The 23,135-nt window shown below is 49.4% G+C and overlaps 1 protein-coding gene across 5 annotated transcripts in view; it reads right to left on the bottom strand.

Annotated features, from left to right (window-relative positions):
• Positions 1-3,052: 3,052 nt before the first annotated feature.
• Positions 3,053-23,135, bottom strand: part of POU2F3 (POU class 2 homeobox 3) — a 79,575-nt gene continuing 59,492 nt past the window's right edge. Inside the window, exons 4-13 of one of the 5 annotated variants that reach the window (XM_030839324.3) lie at positions 21,739-21,843; positions 20,394-20,496; positions 18,076-18,158; positions 15,578-15,760; positions 15,032-15,173; positions 12,952-13,088; positions 11,227-11,388; positions 5,702-5,768; positions 4,500-4,635; positions 3,053-3,516 (exon numbers count right to left, since the gene is read on the bottom strand). In XM_030839324.3, coding sequence (XP_030695184.1) covers positions 3,477-3,516; positions 4,500-4,635; positions 5,702-5,768; positions 11,227-11,388; positions 12,952-13,088; positions 15,032-15,173; positions 15,578-15,760; positions 18,076-18,158; positions 20,394-20,496; positions 21,739-21,843 — 1,158 coding nt within the window. In that variant the 3' untranslated portion in view covers positions 3,053-3,476. Of the gene's footprint in view, positions 3,517-4,499; positions 4,636-4,767; positions 4,982-5,701; positions 5,769-11,226; positions 11,389-12,951; positions 13,089-15,031; positions 15,174-15,577; positions 15,761-18,075; positions 18,159-20,393; positions 20,497-21,738; positions 21,844-23,135 lie in introns of those variants that run through there. The other 4 variants (XM_060304499.2, XM_060304497.1, XR_009565056.1 and 1 more) reach the window with 4 other exon arrangements.

Genomic DNA, 23,135 nt, shown 5'->3' with positions numbered 1-23,135 from the left:
TTGGAAGACAGTTTGGTGGTTTCTTACAAAACTAAATATACTCTTACCACACGATCCGACAATCACGCTCCTTGGTATTTACCCAAAGGAACTGAAAATTTATGTCCACACAAAAATGTGCATGCAGATATTTATAGCAGCTTTATTCATAATTGCCAAAATTTGGAAGTAACCCAGATGTCCTTCAGTAGGTAAATGAATAAATAAACTGTGGTACATCCAGACAAGAGAATATTATTCAGCATTAAAAAGAAGTGAGCTAGCAAGCTCATGAAAAGACATGAAAGAAACTTGAAGGCATATTACTAAATAAGCCAACCTAGAAAGCCTGTATACGATGATTCCAACCATGTGACATTCTGGGAAAGGCAAAACTATGGAGACAGTAAAAAAGATCAGGGCTTCCCTGGTGGCGCAGTGGTTGAGAGTCCGCCTGCCGATGCAGTGGACACAGGTTCGTACCCCGGTCCGGGAAGCTCCCACATGCTGCTGAGCTGCTAGGCCCGTGAGCCATGGCCGCTGCGCCTGCGCATCTGGAGCCTGTGCTCTGCAACGGGAGAGGCCACGGCAGTGAGAGGCCCGCTTACCGCAAAAAAAAAAAAAAAAAGATCCGTGGTTGTAAGGGCGTAGCAAGGAGAGAGATGAATAGGTAGAGCACAGAGGATTGTTAGGGCAGTGAAAATACTCTGTATGATATTATAATGCTAGATCTACATCATTACACTATTGTCCAAAGCTGTAGAATGTACAACACCAAGAGTGAGCTCTAAGGTAAACTATGGACTTTGGGTGATTGTGATGTGTCAGTGTAGGTTCATTCTTGGTAAAAAAATTTTACTTTCTCGTGAGTGATGTTGATAATGGGGAAGGCTACGAACGTGTTTGGGCAGGAGGTCTATGGGAAATCTCCACAGCTTCCTCTTAATTTTGTTGTAAACCGAACACTGCTCTTAAAAAATAAAGTATTTTTTAAAGGGTCAAATGAGTGAAAACCAGCCTCATGGACAGTGCAGGACATCAGCTTTCAGCACTCGCCTGAGCAAGATGTCAAGGTGGCCAAGACTGCTGCAGGAAAGCATCAGCTCCGGCCCCCAGGAGTATGCAAGGAACAGTGCATACATACGTGTGTGTGTGTGTGTGTGTGTGCGCAGATATGCACAGCTGGGCTCATGGGTGGCAGAGTAATTTCTTTACATACTTTAATTATTGCTGCAGGCTCCTCTTGTCTCTTTGACACATACCGAGCCTCTTTCAACTGGATCTTTTCTTGACAAAGTAACCGCTACCAACAGGCTTTCTTCCACTTCATGACATGAAATACGAGTCTTAGTATAAGCCCCATCCAAACATGAAAAGCACTTAACTTATGGTTATTTAGGTATGGATTTCTCCCTTGGATATTAGTATTTGCAACAAATGTTTAATGCCAATTTTAGTTTCTTCCCTTCAGTCATTACATTTTTGAAGGGCCTCCCTTTCCCACCACAGGTCAATGTTTGCCTCAAAAATGGTAACTCTTTAACTTTTTATTAACCCAAGAAAAACCACAGGGATAGCCTCCTTGCCCCTCAACCCTCTCATCAAAAGTCACAGTGCATTCCAAAGCCAAATAGATTTGACTTTTGAATTATCCCTTGTCTCAAATATCTATCACTTTTCATTGCAAATAATGAATAATTGACCTTCAGGACATCCTGAGATATGAACTATTAGCCTCAGTCTTCACCTCTTAAAGTCTACAAATGACTTGACCTTAAACATTTTCCATTCTCCCACTTACAAAATGAGGAAGCCAATCTCTCACCTACTCTGTCCTCAAGGCTGTTCTGTCAAAAAGAGTAGAAACTCTGAACTCTTTGGAGTCCTGTATTAATGTATATCATCTTTAGCATCAGTTCAGGGAGTCACAGACTTAATCCACCAACGTGAAACCCTTTCTCCATCCCGTTTCATTACACGCACTCACATGTCCTGCACAAAACAAGACCCAGAATAATCTAAACCTCTTCTTGCCAACAGTGGAATACTGTATATCATCACCATACAAATTTATTTAGGAACAGAGAGATTCCTTTGAATCTCATCATTTTCTTGGACATGCCGTCTCTAAAAAAAAAAAAAAGTTACCATTTCTGGAATGGCTTCATGTTACATGTTTACACTCTGGCCCACAAAGAAGGAGACTCGAGAAAGAATGTTCCTGCGGAAATCAACAAGGATTCCCAGCCCACGTGGGAACTCTTGTGGAAGCTAGCATGGTATTTCACACTTTGGTATTGTTTTTCCTTTCTTTTTCTTTCTTTTTTGTTAAAGAAGATAAAATATTACAGAGATCTTCAAAATTCACACCTGAGTTAAATATTTTGCTGGAAAATTCCACACTAAAGAGAGAAGAACATAATGCAAAAAGAGGAAAGGGCTATACACAGGTATTTACCAGCATAATTGTTGCGTGTGTGCTTTTGTGTTCTTCCTTCTGCACCAAGAGAAGGGAGAGAGGACGAGATAAGGAGAAATACAGGAAAGGAGAGAAAGAACAAGCGTTTCTGAACTCTGGGGCAGACGGAGCAGACAGAAGAACACCTGTGGGCAGAGCATGTGCCCAGGGGGCTGAGTGTGGCTCAGCGTTCTGTAAAGAGGAGGGAATTCGGAGAACGCAATCATGAATGGATGTGGTTCTGGAAAAGGGGCGGGGCTAAAGAGAAAATAGGGTGACGTGAAGACTCAGTCAGAAGGCTTTGCTGAACAGAGAAGACATCAGAGCTTTGGTGGAGACATCAGATTCAAATCTTTTCATAGATTCTAGAATCAGTTCGGAGATTGTGGCTAAGTTCAGAGTCAAAACCTTCTCACCCCTCTGGTGGTTTGGCACCAGGCAAATGGCTGTGCCCAGAATGAGCTGGAGATGAGCTGGAGAATAATGACAAGAGGTCCTTTTTTTTTTTTTTTTTTTTGCGGTACGCGGGCCTCTCACTGTTGTGGCCTCTCCGGTCGCGAAGCACAGGCTCCGGACGCGCAGGCTCAGCAGCCATGGCTCATGGGCCCAGCCTCTCTGCAGCATATGGGATCTTCCCGGACCGGGACACGAACCCGTGTCCCCTGCATCAGCAGGCGGACTCTCAACCACTGCGCCACCAGGGAAGCCCAAGAGGTCCTTTCTGAAAGACCACTGTCGCAGTGAAGCCATCTGACATATTTGGAACGAGAGGAGAAGGGCACAGGCAAGGAAGGTAAAAATGGTCAACTCCTAGGCGGGCTGTGCGTTTCAAGAGAGCTAGGGAGCCAGCACATGGTTCGGTCGCAGTTTGGATCTCCAGAGGCCCTTGCTCCTGAACAAGGCAAGAGTTTGGGTTCATTGATAGTGGAGATTCTCTTCTACTGTCCTGAAAGTAATCTGTCCATACAGAGAAGGCGTGACTCCCTTCCTTCCAGTGGGGAATACAGGGCCAGGTGGCATAGGAGTAACTTTTTTGGTCTCAGTGGAGGTAGGTGGGATGATTCCATCGGTACCAAGATCTAGAAGGAAGGAAGAAACAAGTCAGTTGGACAGCTTCTAATGAGGAGGGAAGATGGGAATGAGCAGTGAGTGTTAGCAGGTAGGTATGGGGTGGGGGGTGATGAAAATGTTCTGGAATCAGATCATGGTGACAATTGCACAACCTTGTGAATAAACTAAAAAGCAGTGACTTGTACACTTTAAAATGGTAAATTTTATGGAAAGTGAATTATATCTCAAGACAATTCTTTAAAATGTACATTATATGTTTTTCTCTCTCTCTCTTTTTCTTTTTTGGTGGAGACAGCTGAGGAGCTCCAACCTTTAGGGCTGTGCAACAATTGGCCCTTAAGGGGTGGCTGCCTTGCTGAACAGTCTGGGTGTGGACCAGCGGGTTCACTTCTTCCGACAAGCTCAGGTCTTCAACCAATCGCCTAACTTGCAAATCTCTGTTTTGTTCTGAATCGGGGAAGGATCTCTCGAGGCATCCGCTGAGAGCACCTCTTAGAGTAGATTCTTTGCTTCATTAATCAAAGATGGGAGGCTGCTTTTCCCGCTGCATCCCGGGTGGGAGCATGAGGTTACGGGGTAGCACCCTCCTGCTCTCACGGTGTCAGCCACGCTGGAAGCTCAGGCTCGGGGCAGAACACCCCAGAGCGGAGGGGCTGGCCTGGAGGGTAACTCTCCTCAGCCCAGTGAAGGACCTGGCCCTTTCTGACAGAAGGGTTTGGAAATTTCCACCCTCGCAGTGAGGAGGGAAATGTTGGCTTTGTTGACATCAGCTCCTTGCCAGGACTGCTCACTGGCTAAGGCTTCTCTTTTAAATCCCACTCCCTAGGGAGAGAGTCCAGTCTGGCGCTCCACCCTGCCCCCTCCCTGCCCCCCCATTCCCCTTGTCCAGCCCCGTGACAAGCTTTCCTTCCCAAGGTGTTGACCCAGACGCAGCTTCTCACATGTCCCTCGGCCCCGCTGAGGTATCTCTGGGCTCGCCCCTCTGCCTCACCCTGAAGAGTTAAAACTGGTGGAGGAGTTCACAGCCGCTTTGGAGTTATTTTGAGATGCAGTAGGGCTGCTGGCGTGGAGTCCTGGGCCAGGAGACGAAGGCCTGCTGTTGTTCCCAGAGGGGCAGGATGACGTTACTGAGAACAAGGAGAGGCAAAAACAAGGGGGAAACAATGAGGCTGGGTCTGGGGACCTCGTGACATTCAGACACGTATCCTCCCAGGGGGCTCACCCTGTCCCTACCCGCCACCCATCTGCCCAACTCCTACCATGTTAGCATCGACACCCGGCCCCAAAGGGGCCCTCCTCATACACGCTCTCCTCTGCCCGGGCCCTGGAGAGCGGCGTGGCTGGTTCTGCGAGTCCCAGACTAGCCGAACGCAGGAGATACAGATGCCAAAATCATCCTACTCCAGGACACGCCCTGGGCTGGGCATACGCAGCCCCGGACCACGGGGCAGGATGAGCAAAAGAACCAGAAGCCTTGGAAAGGAAGAGAGGAGGAAAGAAAGCAAAGTGCTCGGGGAGGAAAAGAGAAGCCGAGAGCACAGGTAAAGACGGCCAGCCTCTCTGATGTTGCCATCTCCAGATGGATCGTGGTCTTCCAGAAAGAACACAACCAGGAATGAGGAGTCCTGGGCCATTCACTAAGCAGCTCTGTGGCCTGTGGCAACTTGTTTCACTTCCCTGCATCCCCTTGCATCCCCTTTTCGACCTCTGTAATACGGCAGATTTGGATTAAACTGTATTTGAGTTTCCCAAACAGCATTCCGTGGAGAGGGCGACATATATTTCACCCTACAAGCTAAGATGCTTTGGCCGAAGGCACTGCTATCGATAATTATGTCAGGACAAGGGACAGTCCTATGGTCATCCTCTCCAACTCTTTGAAATGCTTTGGAATACTCTTTGAAAAATAGAGTTCTGTAGAAAATTGGTTTGGAAAACCCTGCCTTCCATACAGCTCATTTGTATGGAGAAACTGCGACGATTAAAACAAAAACAAACACTTGTTCGAACGTTGCCTACCCAGCATCTCCCAAACTCACTTGATCACAGAAGCCTTTCCTTCCTAGCACAGAGTTTAACATCTTTTGAAATACGTTTTGGGAATGCTGACTTAAGTAGGTACGTCTCAGTTCTAGTATCCCATTATTTAAAAGAATTCTGGTACTATTCAGAAACCTCATGTTTAGAGCTCACCTGTTCCAGACATGGTGCTGTGGACAGGAGGGACAGAGAGGGGCCCCAGAGACCCAGAGGGAGACACCTGAAAGGCAACAGAAGCTCATAAATGTCCACTTCTGCTTCCTTCTCCCACCTCTCGCACTTCTCCCAGGATGCTGGGCCCCAGACTCTGCAGAGACAGGGCTCAGCTTCCCGGATGATTTCCTAATCCCAAACCTGCACTCTGTGCCTTGTTTCACAGGAAGGTCTCTGGACCACGTACAGCACCCAGCTCTGGCTCTGCCCTGCTCCCGCGTCTCCCTGCTGCTGACACCAGGCCCTGCCCTCCCTGCTGCGTGTCCCCTGGCCAGGTCTCTTGGGCACTGCCAGGCTGAAGCTGCCCTGCTCAAGTGCTCCGGTGATGAGAGGAGCATGCCTCCTGGATCCTGCTGTGGCTGACACTGCTGGATGGCTGCCTGTTTTCCAGTCCCTTCTTCTTCCTTGTTAAAAAAGTATTTATTTATTTTATTTATTATTTATCTATTTCGGCTGCACCGGGTCTTAGTTGCGGACTTCTTAGTTGCGGCACGCATGTGGGATCTAGTTCCCCGACCAGGGATCGAACCCTGGGCCCCCTGCATCAGGAGTGTGGAGTCTTATCCTCTGGAGGACCAGGGAAGTCCCTCTTCTTCTTTCTTAAAAGACCCCTGCACTTGCTCAGGGCAGCAGAGCACCCAGCCCTAACCACCCTGTTTCAGGCTTCCCATCTTGACGCGTGAGTAGACCATCCACTCTCCCGAGGTAACTGGACGAGATGAACTGCGGTCTCTGAAGCCTTTCATCGTGCCCTGGATACCTCATAGCATCATCAGCTCTGAGTTTGGAAGGGACCTAAGATGACTTGGCTTAACCTCCCACACAGTTCAGGAATCCCCTCCCTCAGTATTACTATCCTAGCACAACCTGGAACAAGATATAATAAAAAGAATAGACATTGTGGCCCAACAGATCTGGGGGGGAGCCCTGGCTCCACCACTGTCTGTGTGATTTGGGCAAGTCACTTAACCCCACTGAGATTTGGTTTGCTCATCCGTAAAAGAGCAGTAATACCTCCCTCATATTTTCTTTTAATTAAGATTTAATGAGACAATGTCCGTAAAGCTTCCAACTCAATGCCTGGCAAACAGCGCACGGCTGTTAGCTCCCTTCCTTCCAGCAGGAAGCTGTCAACTGTCGTGTGTTTCCAGCTAGAAACTGTTTATTTCTTCATTTGAGCTGAACCCTGCATACTTTTCCTCCCCCTTATTCTTCTCATGCTGACCTGGGACGCTCAGATCGACCTTTACAAAGGACCTTGCAAGGAAGTTCTGCTCAGGGCGCTGGGATTGGCGATCCTCCCCTCCCCAGTTTGGAACATCCCATCCCGACAGGATGCAGCATGTACTCATTTCCTAATGAATCAGCAATGGTTCTGCTGCTTTCGTTTACCTGCCCTTTTACAAGGAGCGTCCTCAGTCGGCTGGGGCCCACCAAGGGTGGAGACAGGTGTGGAGCAGCGTGGTAAGAGGTAAGAGATGTTATTGATAATCTCCCTCTCTCTTCTCCTCCGCCCCTCCCTGCTGCCACACCCCCAGACATTTGTTGTTGTTTTTAAATAAATAATTATTTAGTCACTGCGACCAGCTTCTTCTGCTTCCTTCCGGAGACGGACTATACATATGCAAGCAGACGTAGATGTGGTTCCTTTAACATTTTGTATATAAGTGGAAGCATTCTATGCACACTGGTCTGAATAATTTTGCCTTTTTCTTTTCCTTCCTTCTCTCTCTGTCTCATTCTTTTTTTCCCCCTTAACTGTGTATCTTAGAGATCATTTCACATCAGAAGCAGAAGGAACTATGTCTTAGTCCCACGGACAGTGTCCCAATGAGACCTGAGGAGAAGACAGGATTAGAACATTTTCTCTAGTCTTCCTTCAGGATGCCACAAGTATTAATGTGATTATTTATTTAACATCTTTCTCCCCCACTAGGCTGGGGAATTCATGAGGGCAGGATGATGCCTGCGTGGTCCCCTGCTGTGTCCTCAGTGTCTACTGCAGTGCCTGGAACTTTGCGGGTGTTAAGTAAATATGTGTTGACCACACGATGAGAACCCATGACACTCCTTTACGGCACCTCCATGCCTCCCACCACTTTCCTCCACGTTGGTGTCCCAGGCTGGGATTGAACCAAAGTGATAACTGCCTCCCATCTGTTCTAAACAAAGCCCCATCTTTAAAGATTCTGACTCTCTTATGACATGGTTCAGGTTCCTTAACATGGTCTACAACGCCCTACATGATTTAGCCCCCGCCTACCACTCCAGCTTCCTCTTTCACACACTCTCTCTCACTCCTCGGGTTCCATTCCAACCTTCTTTCTTCCTCTCCCCACCCACCCCAGCCTCAGAACCTTTGTACACACTGTTTCCTCTGCATAGAATGTCCTTCCTGACACTATCTCCACCCTTCCATCCTGTCTCCCACTGCAACTCAGACCTTTTCCCCATTCAAGTCTACTCTTTCTTCTGCTGTCAATTTGAGCATCATTCCTCGAGAAGCCCCTGACATCTGGACTAGGTTAGGTCCCTCAGATACCCACACATCTTATCTGGAGGCTTCATCACAAATTGCATTTGTTTAATGTCTGTTTTCCTTGCTAGACTCTCAGCAGAGATCACCAATAAGTATCCTGTGCACCACCATATCCCAGTGCCAAACAGATGGTGGGTGCTCAGTAAGTATTTAAGACAGGAATGGTGAATGAATATCACATTGTCCCCAACCTAAAACTGTCAACGGTTCTTCATATCTTTGAGAGTAATTTAGCATCCACGACCCACCATGATCTAGCTCTCATCAACCTCTCTATCTTAGTCCTAAACCCTTAGCTCCAGCCAGACCAAAAGGCTTGTGATTCCCCAAATGCATCACGTTGTTTTATAATTCCATGCCTCTCACACACTGTTCCTTCTGCCAGCTATGCTGTTCTTTTTGCTAACTCCTAATCTGTTCTCCAAACAAATCAGGGGGTTAGCCCTCCCACACCCCATTCTGATTTGGGGGTCTTTTATCTGTGTTCCCAAAGCACTCTTGCAGGGCTCTTCGCATCTGCATCACCCCTCCATCTACTTCATTGCAATTTTTTGCATTTTCTGGTTCCTCCTTCTCAGTTTCTTTCCTTGGTGCTCTCCCTTTGCCCATCCCTTAAAAGCTAGTGTTCCCCAGGGTTGAAACCTCAACTTTCCTCTTTGCTTCCTCTGTACAAACTCCACAGGTGAGCTCCTCCTTACCCAGGATTCCAACTACCACCTGTGTGCTTATGACTCCCAGCCCATTTCTCTACCTTAGCCTTTCCTCCTGACCCCCAGACCCATTATTCCAAGTGCCCGGGGCATTCCCACTTGGGTGTCCCACAGGCCTCTCTGTATATCATAATGATGTAAAGAATTGAAATCATCATTTTTTCCTGCTCCTAAGCCAGCTCCTCCCCCCGTGTTTCATTGTTCCGTCTACAGCACCAGCTTCTACCCAATCAGCCCAGCCCGAATGCTGAGAGCCATCCCAGAGTATTCTCTTTCCTTTCTCGCTCTCCCTGCCCCACCCAGTTTTCCATTTATTAACCAAGACCTAATAATTCTACCTTCTAATTATCTCCTGAATCTCTCCCATCCCCTTCATTCTTACCAAATGGGTTTGCTTCAGCCCTTATAATGTCACTGCTGGATAACTGCAGTCACATCTAACTGGTCTCTCTGAAACCAGATGTGATGCCGCTCAAACCACCCTTTATAACTACAGTCAAAGTGATCGTTCTAAAAAGCAATCAGATGACACTAATGCCCTCCTTCACGTCCTTCGGCAACTCCCCAGGGCTTCAAGTTCCTTAGCCTCGCTCATAGCCCCTTGTGTCTGGCCCTTGCTGATCTATCCAGCCTCATCTTTCAACATTCCTCCACGTGGAACCACCGGCCATTCCGTGCATGTGCTCTCTTCTCCCTCCTCCATACCACTGTTCTCATACTATCCCCCTGGGGGAATTCCACCCCTCACTTATTTGCCTCTTCACTCCTCCTTGTCTTTTCAGACTCAGCTCAGGTATTAATTATCTCCTTGGGGAAGCCTTCCCTAACCACCACCTCCCAAGGCTTTGTTAGCTGCTACTCCTAAGTTCTCCAAGAGAAATCATCGTGTTGTTTATCATTTGTTTATTTGTCTGTCTCCTCTGCTAGGCAGTGAGGTCCTCTGGGACAGGGAACAAATATTACTTCTTTGTGCATTCCCAGCACTCAGCACAAGGACCAAAACATAGTAGATGGTCTCTAAATGTTTGGTGAAAGAATAAACAATAGTATAGTTTTATGAAGTCGCTATGTCCCACCCAGAATGAGGCTGAATTTCACCCATCCTTGAGTACTAAAAGACAGAGGACAACACCATTATCCCCAATTCCCTTAACCTTCAACCATCACCATCCCTAGGGTTGAAGAAGAACCTTCCCCCCGGCACCCTCCAGGCACCATCTCTCTCCTAGATGGAGAAGACATTGCGTATCCTCCAAACTTCCCATTCTGCCTGAACTTCAACTTATTGCCAGCCCTGACTTCTCCCCTTGAACCCCAGAATCACAGATATAACTGTCTGCATGACCCTTCCTCTTGGATGCCTAGGAGGTAAGTCTAACTTAATAGGACCAGCTCTGAATACTTAGTCTTTTTTCCCCCTCAAACCTGTTCCTCCTGCAGTCTTCATCATCTCCCAAAATGGCAGCACCTTCCAACCAGCTGCTCATCCTGGCCTCATTTCTCACACTCCATATCTGAGTTAACAGCTCATCTTGTTGGCTCACGGTTGAAATACATTCAGAATCCAGCCACGTCTCCTCACCACGATGATCTCCACCCTAGCCCAAGCCTCACCACTCTCAGCCTGATTGTTGTAATTCTCAGGCTGGTATCCTGCCTCTACACAAATTAATCTCCACGTAGCAGCCCATGTCAGTTCTCCAGTGTCTTCTTATTTCACTCAAACTAAAGGCTAAGCTCCTTTCGATGGCCTCTGAGACCACGGTGAATGGCTTCCTGTTACTTCCCTGTTACTTCTCGGACTTCACCTCCCACTTCTCACCTCCTTCCTCACCCTGCCCTGGCGACACTGGCTTCCTTGCTGTTCCTCAAACATGTCGGGTCTTCTCATTTTCTGGTTTCTCTACCTGGAACACTCTATCCCTCAGATATTTCGTTCCCTTTCAATACTTAGATCCCTGCTCAAATGTCACCCTATCAGAGAGGTCTTTTCTTACCCCTCTACTATAAAAGCATCTCCCCGTAATCACTTTCTATCTCCTTATCCTTCTTTATTCTTCTTTATATTATATATATTTTGTATACAGCCTCTCTTTGTTTATACAGTTATTCCTTGCTCCCCAACCCCCGTCTTCTTTAGGACAGGGAGGACTCTTTGCCCTCCAGGCTTCATCTCCCCCAGCGCTTGGCGGGCAGCTTGGCTCCTGGCCACTCACCAGCCGGGAACTGTACGTGGGTGATTTGATGGGTGTGGCCACAGGGCAGTTGATTCGCTTCTCCTTTTGACGGCGGTTGCAGAACCAGACCCTCACCACCTCCTTCTCCATGGACAACTGCTCTGCGATCATGGAGATCTCCTCTGAGCTGGGTTTGGGGTTCTACAGAAACCAAAGGGATAGAGTAGTCAGGAGGAGAAGGGAAGAGGATCAAGAATTGTGCGTGGGGAACAGATGTTCCGAAGAAGCAGGATAGAACAATAGATGGAGCAAAAGCTTTAGAATCGGACCTACGATGGAATAGTGGCTTGAGCACTTACTCTGTGGCCTTAGGAAACTTTCTGAACCTCTCTGAGCCTCAGTCTTATCATCTATGAAATGAGAGAAATAATGCCTACCGTATAGGATGATTATGAAGATTAAATGAGAAAATGTGTATAAACTGCCAAGCACAGGGCCTGACACAGGGTGGAGGCTCTTCTCTCGCTCCTTCTTCAGAAGTTCTGAAAAGAGGAGCCCACTGATGAGTTAGGTAGGGCAGGCAGAATCCCCAGAACACACGCTCCCTTCTGTTCTTTCCTCAGAATCTGATACCCTTCTCTTGCGTCATCTCTTGCTGCCTACCTCAAAATAGGAAATGATAAAGTTAAAACATGAGGACCCATCAAGACTATAAAGGAGACATGTGTGTATATAAATAAATAAATACACACACACACACACACACACACACACACACACACACATTCCAATACATATCCATCACTCCTTTGTTCTGACCCCTCCCACCCCCACCCAGTCTTTGATCTTAGCTCCCTTCTCTCTCTTCTGCACCCTCCCTTACTCTTGCTGCTCTCAGAAACTTAATCAGAAGGAAAAGCCAGGTCTTGTCATCCTGCCAGCAGGATGCAGCCATCAAGTCCTGAGTCATATGTGCTGGAGAGTCTGCTGGAGAGACAGGAGTCCTGGAGGTCTGGGGCCTGCAAGGTGGAACTAGGCCACAGGCGAGCCCTGTAGGGACCGTGTGGTGTGGATGGAAGCTCTGGAGGCTGGTACCTAAGGGGTCCCGATTAGAGGCTGTTTAGACCACACCTGTTTATCCCTCTTCTCTTCCCCAGCTCCCCTGGGGCACATAACTGGTATTATCAGTGTCCACATATTGGCTCAAGAATATACTTTTGCTGCAAGTTTAAAAAGGTGTCTACGTAATATGACTACAAATATTGAAATATACGTAGAAGAGAGAAATAGAAGGACGTGCATTTAGATGGCATTGGGTGGTGGATTTTTTTCCTGCCTCCCTGCATTTTCCAAATTGTTTACAACGAGCATTTATTATATACGTAATTTGAAAAATACAGAACAATGCAAAGAAAATAAAGAATTTATGTACAATGCCCTGGCTTTGCTCCCTTTATCTCAACTGGATACAGAGATACACTCTCCTCTGGGATTCTATACCCCTGTCTTTAAATCTCCCGGCTCGAGGGACAATGGGCACCAAACAGAGGTCAGGGCGAGAAGGGTCAGTGGGGGAGGAAGTTTCTGGAACCCAGCCTCTCATTCAAACACCGGGGCACCCGGAAAGGGAGCGTGTCTCTGTGTCCCGACCCTTTCCCAAGGCAGGTGTATGGGGGCTCAGGGGTGGCGCCGGGGGGCTTGTGTGCGTCTGCTCAACCTCTGTGCAAGTCGGCCCACCCGTCGCCACCCAAAGGGCCCGCTCACATCTTGAAATCTCTTCTCCAGAGTCAGGCGGATGCTGGTCTCGATGCTGGTCCGCTTCTTCCTCTTCTTCCCGAACACTTCACTGAGGGTGGGGTAAGAGCTGGGGGTGCTCACGGAGGGGTCTGATGGAGAGGATTCTGTGGGGAGGGGAGAGCAGAGGAGGCTCAGGGAAGGGAAAGCAGCTGGTTCAGGCTCTGGCTCGATGGACTTGGGGTCCAATGACCCTTCCCGGCAGGTTCTGCAGCCCCCTCCCCGACACAGGGGAACCAGACAGACCAAGAATCCTGCTTCCCCTCGTTGCTCTGGGCAAAAGGTCCTCTATGCCTCTCACGGCTGTGCCTCCAGCGTTTGCGGTCATGGTTCGGGGACATCCAGACATCCGCGGCACGTGTGGGTGTGAGTGGGGGCAGGCAGAGCTCCTACGAGTGACGCCCATGAGCCTGTCTTTTATAAGTAGGCCTGGATGTGAATCCCGAGGAAAATGAGGACTGGTGTTTTGAGCTAAAGGCAGTGGCACTTGGTGGCGGAATGTTGGTGTGGAAGCCACTTCCTTTTCAGTGTGAGTGTTGGGGTGGAGGCTGTATGAGGGGTCGGCGGGGATGTCCCTTAGGAAGGATTCAGGCGCAGCCAGGGAATCGCACAAGAAATGATCCGCAAGATCTCTTCCCGAAGATGAGACCTTCTGATCACCTCTTCCACTTTGGCGCTCCAGTGAAACCGCCGAAGGATCAGCCTTCCACGGGTGGGGGTGGGGCGGGGTGGGCTGGGGAGCTTCCTCACCCCCTCCCTTGTTTCCACGTGGAGCAACTTCCGAGAGGGTCACACCCTTGGCTGCCCATACCCCGCCTTCCTCTCTCTCCATAGTAACCACTGACCCACATTAACTACAGACGAGAGCCCAGCCCTGACACTGGCTCTGCTCCTAGACCAGTGGTTCTCAACCTGGGGCGAGATTCCGTACCACCCTCACTCCCCCAGGGGACATTCGGCAGTATCTGGAGACATTTTTACACCTGTCAACAGGGGGCAGGTGCTCCTGGCATCTAGTGTGTAGAGACCAGGGATGCCGCTGAATAGCCTACAGTTCATAGGACCGCCTCCGCCACAGATCAATATCTGGCCCAAGCTGTTGCTAGTGCCTTGGTTGAGAAACCCTGTCCCATGCTATGCCATGACACCAAACTCTTCCATTATTATTGCAAAGGTTTTGCCCTTGGCCTACAACCCGGACCTCCTGGCCCCCCACGCCTGACTGAATCCTCCTGCAAGCCCCACTCCTGCTGTAAGCCTTTCCCAACCAGTCTAGCTTGGAGTAACTCCCTTCCCTCTGAAAACCTACTCAAGAATTCGCCAGGTGAAGATCTTGCGTTGTGCCTACTGCCTCCTCCTCCCAGCCATGAGACCCTAGAGAACCTACTTCCCTAACCCCCTGACCTAGACCTAGTCCAGACAGCATTCTGGGTAAGTGCGTTTGCTCTGCAGACCCGACCTTTGTCTCTGGCGAGCTGTCCTATGGTCTAGGCTGGGTGTGTCTGGGGTAGGGAATAAAATGGGGCAAGTCTTCATGGCCACAGACCTAAAGCTATGTCTTCCATGCGCTTTATCAGTAGTGAAGCTGACATTTTCATCTCTACTTGGCTGTCTCCTGTGTCTTATTTCTCAATTGGTTCCAGACTCAGGAGGAGAGGAAAGGGTGCTATGTATTGACTGCCAAAAGCCCCAACACAGAGGACTTCCCCGGTGGTCCAGTGGGTAAGACTCCACGCTCCCAGTGCACGGGGCCCGGGTTCCATCCCTGGTCGGGGAACTAGATCCCGCATGCATGCCGCGACTAAAAGTCTGCGTGCTGCAAGTAAGAAGCTCGCATGCCGCAACTAAGGGTCCATGTTGCAACTAAAAAAATATATCCCGCATGCTGCAACTAAGACCCAGCGCAGCCAAAAATAAATGAATAATAATTTTAAAATGTTGTTTAAAAAAGAAAGAAAGCAAGCAAGCAAGCCCCAACACGGACCAGTCACCACCCGCTTCCCTGCAGAACTTCTAAGGCTCCATCCATCCTCGTGTCCCTGAGGCCTACCTGCATCATTCAGCCACTTCTCCAGCAGTGGCTTGAGCTTGCACATGTTCTTGAAGCTCAGATTTAGAGCCTCAAATCTGGAGATGGTAGTCTGGCTGAAGTCGTTGCCATACAGCTTTCCCATCGCCAGACCCACGTCTCCCTGCACGCGGGGATGGAGAGGGAAGAACTTTGAGAGGTAGGCCCCTTCTCTCCTTTGTCCACATCCCTCACCATCCTAGCACCTATCCACACCCAGCGAACCTTTGCTCACCGTGGCTCCCTTCCAGTTTCTTCCCTCCAAGATGGAGACTTGGTTATTTCTCTCCCTGGACTCTGAGAGCGCTGTGCCCTCGGGGCTAGCTCCTTGCCTGGCTCTCATTCCTCTCCCCTCCACCAGTGGTGTTCCCATTTTCCCTACCAACGGCAACTGTGCCCCATTCTCAGGGGACGCAGGAACACGGTGGGTTTGCCCCAAACACAATGAGCTCTTAAAACCTCCACTCGGGAACCCCAGTCTCTACTCACTCGACCCAAGTTCTTCCATCTCCTTGCCCCAAACCGAACCTGTGTGAAGCCCAGCTTAATGCGCCTCTGCTTGAAGGTCTTGGCAAACTTCTCCAGCTCCTCCAGGTCACTGGGCTCATCGGCTCCTCCAGAGCTGGGGAGATGCTTGGGGACTGGGAGATGCTGGGATGCTTCCAGATGCGGTTCTAAAGAGGATCCTGGCACCCCGGGGCACCCAACTGCCTAAGAACAGACACACACCAAGCCAACGCACGAACAGTCAACAGATGAAATGCATTTCCTGATATTTTGTACGAATAGGCCCACTTAGAGGATGACAGATTGGATTCCTATGATTTCGATGGTGTGTAAGTGGAAATTGGAGTCTCCATGAAGGGACTGGCAGATAGCTGCAGTAGCTGGGGTAGAAACAGTAGGAGTGCGGGACAGGGAGGTGGCCTTTCTGGGTTTTAGTCTATGACTCACTATTTGAGTCTGAGCAGGTAACTTCCTCCTTTCGGTTTTCTACCATAAAAGGAGCTAGCAGACTCGTTTACAAAGATCCCTGAAACAGATCTCAGAACGGGACAAGGAAAAGTTTGTTTGCCTTGCCTGTTCTTTTCCACAAAGCAAAGTAACTGAGGTGTTCAACAGGCATTAACTGAAGATAACAGAGGACATCTGAAATTCACTGCATTAATGGAATTTCCACAAAATTCCAAACTCTTATGACTGCCATTTTATTTTCTAAACAATCATCTTCTTTCCGGAGAGAATTTTGTTTTTGTTTTTTTTAATCAGAGGTATTCCAGTGCTGTCTAATTGCACCTTGATCTCATTTGTCGTTGTCAGGAGATATTCTTTCTTTAGTTTATTTTCATAGGAGAGCAGACCCTTATACCTAGAATCCATGTTGTGCCCATTTGGGGTCAGGAATAAATCCAACCCGTCCACAGAGAAGAAGCAGAAACCCATCAGGCTTGGGGTCCTAATGGGCTTGTGTCCAGGGCAGGGGCTGCTACCGATGTGGATGGCATGGCCTAAGTCCACCCTCTTCTCACTCCTTTCCAGTTTACTCTTTTCCGAGACTGGGGTTAACTTTACTCCTTTCTTCCAAGATATTCAGGCTTCCCATTCAGACGGGCAACCTTGTGATGACCAGAGAGAAGTTAAGGACTCTTTTCCCCCGAGGGAGGGTCTTTTAGAACAGAATGATTTGAAACTATTAAGCTTTGATCCTGTTCCGCGGGAGAGAAGGTGGCGTGGACCAGACCCTCAGGACAAGGCCTCGGTCCTCTCTCAGCCTTCCTTTTCATGAACTCATTTGTTCTTTCATCCCACAAACGTGTCTTGAGCTCTCTGCTAGACCTTCCCCCTACTCCCTTCACATCCGATCAGTGGCCGAATGGCACTGAGTCAACTTCCCCAACATCCCCTGTCAGCCCCTCCTCTCTACCCTTATTGCCACCACCCAAAGCCAGTCCCTTTGCCGCTGCTCCAGGATGATCTTAATAACCTTCCAAACAGTCTCTCTGCTTCTGGTCTCGCCCAGCTCTCATGTTATAAGACACGAGAGGTGATCTTGAACCCTCTCTCAGATCTCTTCCAGATCTAAGTCTGTGATGATGCGATTCGGAGAGCAGTCAGGAGAAGGTCCAAGAGCTCAGGACTCTTGGTGTCCCCATTTCTATTAGCCACTAGGGGGCACCCACCCCCTTCCAGGGGCCTCCACTGGACTCTAGCCCTGTAAAGCCAGGGCCCTGAGTGATCGATCCACGGGGATCTTAGCCCCGAGAAGGGACATTAGGGTCTCTGCAGTCATTCCCAACTATTCCACACGTCCGTCTCTGCAGAGGCGCCTCATGCAGCAGTGCAGGCGTTAACTGCACCGGGTCACCCAGATAAGGGGAGGAGTGGCAGCTCCAGTGTAGCTCCTGTTGCCCTCGCCAAGCCACACTCCCTGGCGTGAGGCCGCGTCTGGCCAGAGGAAGAGGTGCCTTTTTTCTCCCTGGAAAACAGGTGCTGTGTGACACCATGGCAGCTCTGCAAAGGGCCCTCTCGCAGGCCTCCGTCCTCCTGACCCTCGCTTTGTCCCCTCCAGGAAGCAGTCTAGAAGAGCAGTTCTTAAGAGAGGCCCAGAGATGAGAGGCCCCGGCTTGGTGCTCTCAGAACATCAGGTCTCTGGGCTTCTGGTCTCCCCCTCGGCGCTTGAGAGCACCTGGGCAGGGCTGGCAGTCACCTTGGCGTCCCTGGAAAGTTGGCTGACCCCAGGTTCTCAGAGGAGTGATGCCAGGGCCTGACTGGGGCGGGAGTGGAAGGCCTGCACACAGAGCAGGCTAGCCCGGGAGCTGAAATCTCTGACTTCTAATTCTGGCTCCACCAGTGATACTGGCTCCCTCATTTCCTCTGGCTGTGGCTTGAATTTGCCCCCGTGCCGACTGGGATAATCCCTCGCGATTCCCTCTTCCCAGAGGGGTAAGTGTACCGTATAGTGGGTGGGGGAAGCCTAGGAGCTTAACTCTGTCAGGAGCTGGGACAGGAAGAACGTGGGTGTTTACCTGGGATGCCAGGCCAAGCCCCGTCTGTGGGAGGAGGAGAGAGCTTTGCTGCTGTGGAAAGGAGAGAAGATTTGACTGCAGACCTGGGTGAAAGGGGAGGAACAAAGGAGCAAACGAATCAAATCCAGGCCAGCTGAAAAGACATGCTCTACAGCTTTGGAACCATGATAACTGTCCCCGCCCCACTACCTAATCATGTCCATCCACCCCGCCTCCAGCCTTGTGGAGAGGCCCCCATGGGCACTGTCAGGATTTCCACACACAGGTGGAGGCGAATCAGACACAGGGATACACAGATGTAAACAGCAGTCCTCCAACCAGTCCTTCTGCCTGCCCGCCTGTCTGGAGTGGTGCAAAGGCTGAGGAGGGTCAAGGCAACCTGCTCTGGGATTTGAGAACCAGGCCTGGAGAAACCCACGGGGGAAGGAGATGTGGGGATGACTACTAAGAATTCAAGCTGGAGCTGAGGGTTTCCGTTTTGCCTGCAGAAGCACCTGGGATGGCTACAAAGGCCTAGTCTGATCTGCAGAGATGCCGGATCAAGGGAATGGTACCGTACAGCTCCAAAGGGCAGCAGCCAATTGGCAGAGGCTCTCGGCAGGACCCAGACATTGAACACTTGGGAGGAAAGGCTGAGAGAGAAGGGAAGAGTAGGGGGCAACTCTACCTGGTGGTATGGACTCTACCTGCTCATTGCACGGCCTGAGGATCGCTTTCTCCAGGAAAATTGTCCATGAAGGGCTCTGCCTGGATGGTGGTCGTGACAGTGGCCTCCCTCTAAGAAGAGCCACAGCCAGGAACTCTCACTCTCACTGTGGGAATGGGGCCATCAAATTACCGAAGCCCACGATGAGGCAGGTCACCCCAAGCACTCAGCACACAGCAGAACTTTGGGCTCTCTGTCGTCTCTAAGCTGTTCTGGGTCACTGATGTGTAGATCTACTGATGCTGACCGTTTTGCTCCTCAGTCTAAAACAACCAGGGCTTAATTTTTTGTTATTAAAGTACATAGGCAAAAAAGCTCTTGTAAGGAGCCCTGGACTGCGAGTCGGAAGCTTGAGTGCTAATAGTAATCTGACACTTACGTTGCCTTTTGAAATGTACAAAGCCTTCTCACATGCATTATTTCAAATAACTCTCAATAAGCTTGTGAGGCAGAGTTTTACTATGATTCCAGTTTTAGGGAGGAGAAAATGGAACCTCAGAGAGGTTAGGTAAGTTTCTCAAGGAGACACAGCTAGCAGGGCACTTTTTTTTAACCAGTGAGTTTTTCTGATTCCAAATACTAAACTGTTTCTTTCCCCCTGTGTCATACACTGACCTCATTGGTTATATGCCTGAGCCAGTTTCACAACACCGCCTTTCAAAAAGAAACAGAGTGAACTGTCACCTTCCCTTTCCTATTCCAGAAGTATGATATGTACTGTTTAGCTAAGATAAATACTCCCAGGTTCACATATGTTCTCATTCATCATCATAATAACACTCTGAGATGACTTGGTAACTAAGGATAACTATAACTTGGGCAGGTGCTAAGGACAGAAGGCAGAGTTACGTTTTCTTTGGGTTCTGGGTTTCCAAAGCCTCTCCTCGGGATTTGTACAATGGAGGGAAGCTTATACTTCGTCACTTTCAGCCCTAGTTGGTGGAGATGGGAGAGGGAGAGGCAGTACAGTGCAATGCCAAGAACGTGGGTTTCCGACAGACTTTTATGGAACTTTCTAGTAGGTCACCGGTGACATAACACAAGGTTATTTTGAAAGATGTCAGGAAAATCACTCCGCAGAGCTCCTGGCATATCATGCTCAAGAAATGTTAGCTATTATTGTGAATATTCTAATCTGTTTGTTCTTGGCCAAGGAGAAGTTGCCTGTGAGTAACTTCCCTGCCAAAGAAAACCTGAAAACGCTCTCCACAGCCTGTGGGCGGCACTGCCGCTCTACCCAAATGGAATTCCAGCCTCCCAAGGGTGGAAGTCTGAGTCCACGTCCACAACCTGGGGAGATTTCCAAGGATCCGGGACTTATCTGGACTGCGATTCCCAAGGAGCTCCTCCTTCCTTGTTCTGCCCCAGCTCCTGCCACCCTTGCGCCTTCGGTCTCAACTGGCCATGAAATTGAGGACGATGGGAGGGGGAAGCAGAAAAGGAGACTCAACCTGGAGGGCCACACCAGGTCGCTTCCTCGGGCCCTGAGGTGGACAAGCCGCTCTTACTACTAGAGGGTGAGCCAGTCAGCCACGCCCCACACTTGGGTCCCAGCAGGCAGAAGCAGATCCTTAGCACACTCATCTATGTAGAAGCCCCCAGGGTTTCTCACCTTGCTGCCCAGGCTGGGACTGAGATAGCAGGAACTGGGAGACAGACTGTAGGTGTCCGGGAACCAGCACAAGCTGCTGGAGCGGGTGGAGGGAAGCCATGTCCTGTGCAGGGAGATACAGGCATCACAGAATTTACAAGCTGCAAGTGTGGGCTCCAACTGCCCGCCGCCCATCTGTCCTGTGGGTCTCCGTAGGGACCTTGCCCTATGCCTCTGTATCCCTGTGTCTGACACATAGCAGCTACCCCATTAATGATGGTGTTGTTACACCCCTGCACTGAGCCGAGCTGTGCCTTGCTTAAACCTTGCCTTGTTATTTAACTTTTTTGTGTATCAGAAAGGTCTCCCAGCTAGACTGGTAACGCTCCGAGGGCACAGACTGTGGGTATTACCCATCTCTCAGAGGTTTATCCTAGAAATGACATGCAATCCCAATTTTCTAATTTTTTTAAAAAAAATCTCACGCCACTTGATATGCTAAAAGCCGCTTTTGTCTTGGCCATTTCCTGGTCCTGAACCTTTCCTGGAGGAAGAGCCACCTTATTCGTTCTTAATAAAACCACTTTGATTAAACAGAAAGTCCATTTCCCCTGAGTTCCTCCCAATAGCCCCCAAAAGGGAAATACTACTTCCCAATACCTGGGGGATCTGGGAGTCCTCTGTGACCTAGACCTCCAGGGTTCTGTGACCCCACAGGACTGAGCTTAGGTCTGTGCACAAAGGAAAGACTTGGTAAACCCTTGCTGAATAAAGAAGTGAAGGAATAAATGCACGCTCTAGTCTTAAATATTTCCAGGGAAGGGTCGGCTCTTTCCTCCCCTGGGAATCCAGATCGAGAAAGGGGCTTGCCGCGTGGACACCCGCCTTCTCAGACATTTGTCGTTACTATTTCAGGTGCTTCTTTATTCCTTCTAGTATGACAAAACCTTGGGGGAGGAGAATGGGCTTACTGGGGACGGAGATGCTCTGTAACCACAGCAGCAGCTGTCATCATGGGGCTCCCCTGAATACGGCTGGCAGACCCCAGCCCCATTGTTAGGGGCTAGCTAACCCCACTGTAGGGGTTAGCTCCATTGTTTTGGCAAGATTGACTGCTTTTTCTTCCGGAGAGGTGGAGACCTCCTTCTTCCCATAACTAGCCAGGCTGCATCTTTCAGAGGATTTTTCTGTAACCCAGCCCCCCTCCCAATGCAGGCCTCCAAGTTTCCCTGCAGGGCATTTTTTTTAGCCCAATCTGCATTCACTGAGAGCCAGATCTAGAGGTGAAGCATTTTGCAGGAGGCTTGACTTAAACTCACTGGCCCTCTGAGAGGATCAGGGCTTCCCGACTCGGGCTGCCATTTACCCCAGACATTTGGTTTCCAGGTATCATGGCAGGTCCTTGACTCAGGTGGCATGGCCGATGAGAGAGGGTCTGCTGCAGGGAGTCACTGAGGTCCTCGGTTTTAATCTGTAAGTGGAGGCAGCGGGGACAGCATCAGTTCTGGGCCTCCCCAGGCAGACAGAAGTAGAAACTTAGAGAAGACCGAGGCAGGAGATAAGTGACAAGCCTGGAGAGTCAAAGAACTAGCTCAGCGTCTACTGGGCTGCAGCTTGACTTTCCTGCCTGCGTGAGCCCTTCGGGCCGGGGCAGCTGGTAAGGGACAGAGGTGAGAGTCTCTCTGGAGTAACCATCCTCGAGATGCGGAATCCACCTGGATTGATCGTTCCCGAACACCATTCCGGGGCATGTGCTGGTACATAGTGCAATATATGCTCTTCCTCACTGAAACGCCAAAAGACGAGGAATTTTTGTAGTGACTTTAGACATTTCTTTTAGATTCCAAGGTGATGTTCTTTTTTCTTGGGGGGGTGGTATGTTAGAATTTCTTTTAGGAAATGATGGTGATCCTAAATGGTATTTTAAAAACTCCCCACTTTCACAAATTAAAAAAAAAAAAATTGGCAACCCTTGACCAATCTCCTTTATATTATGTTTTTTTATTTTCCTGGTCCACGAAATCCCAATGTCTGGGAGCCAGTTTCCCCTCCGTCCCCCCTTGTTTTCCACACTTGTCTGCCCTCTGCGTGCTGAGCTACCTTTGCAGCTGGCCTCTTCACCCATGTGGCTTAGGTGACAGTCCTTGCCTGTCTCCCTACAGGCGGGGACATGTCTCCTTCACAATCACTGCTGTAGTTGCAGCCTGAGGGGACTGTGGTGGTGTGCAAACTCTCTCCAGCCTCCACCACCCTTCGGGCAGGGCAGGAAGCACTACTTGTGCCCACCCCTCTTCCCACCCTGAGAACAACTACGGTAAGTCCCCTACATACGAACCTTCAAGTTGCAGACTTTCAGAGATGCGAACATGCATCTGGTTCCAGCAAGGAACCAGAACCTGTGCCATCACTGTCAGGCGTGAGTGACATTGCAGCTTGTCCTCTGTCTCTTATTGCTGACGATCCGTCAGCTCTACCGTCTCCCACCTCCTCTCCCTCCTCCAGTCAGTAACTCTTCTTGTCTGTTCACTTGATGCTAGCCCCTGTATGCCAGCGGTTGTACTGTACTACTGTACTTTTCAAGGTACTGTACTGTAAGATTAAAAATGTTTGCTTTATTTTTTGTGTTTGTTTGTTATGTATTATTTGTGTGAAAAGTATTATAAACCTATTACAGTACAGTACTATATAGCCGATTGTGTTAGTTGGGCACCTAGGCTCTCTTGGTTGGACTTGTGAACAAATTGGACTTAAGAATACGCTCTC

Source organism: Globicephala melas, chromosome 8 (assembly GCF_963455315.2).
Source record: "Globicephala melas chromosome 8, mGloMel1.2, whole genome shotgun sequence".
Taxonomy (NCBI): Eukaryota; Metazoa; Chordata; class Mammalia; order Artiodactyla; family Delphinidae; genus Globicephala; species Globicephala melas.
Note: the sequence above shows the minus strand (reverse complement) of the source record. Positions and strands in the feature narration are given on the sequence as shown.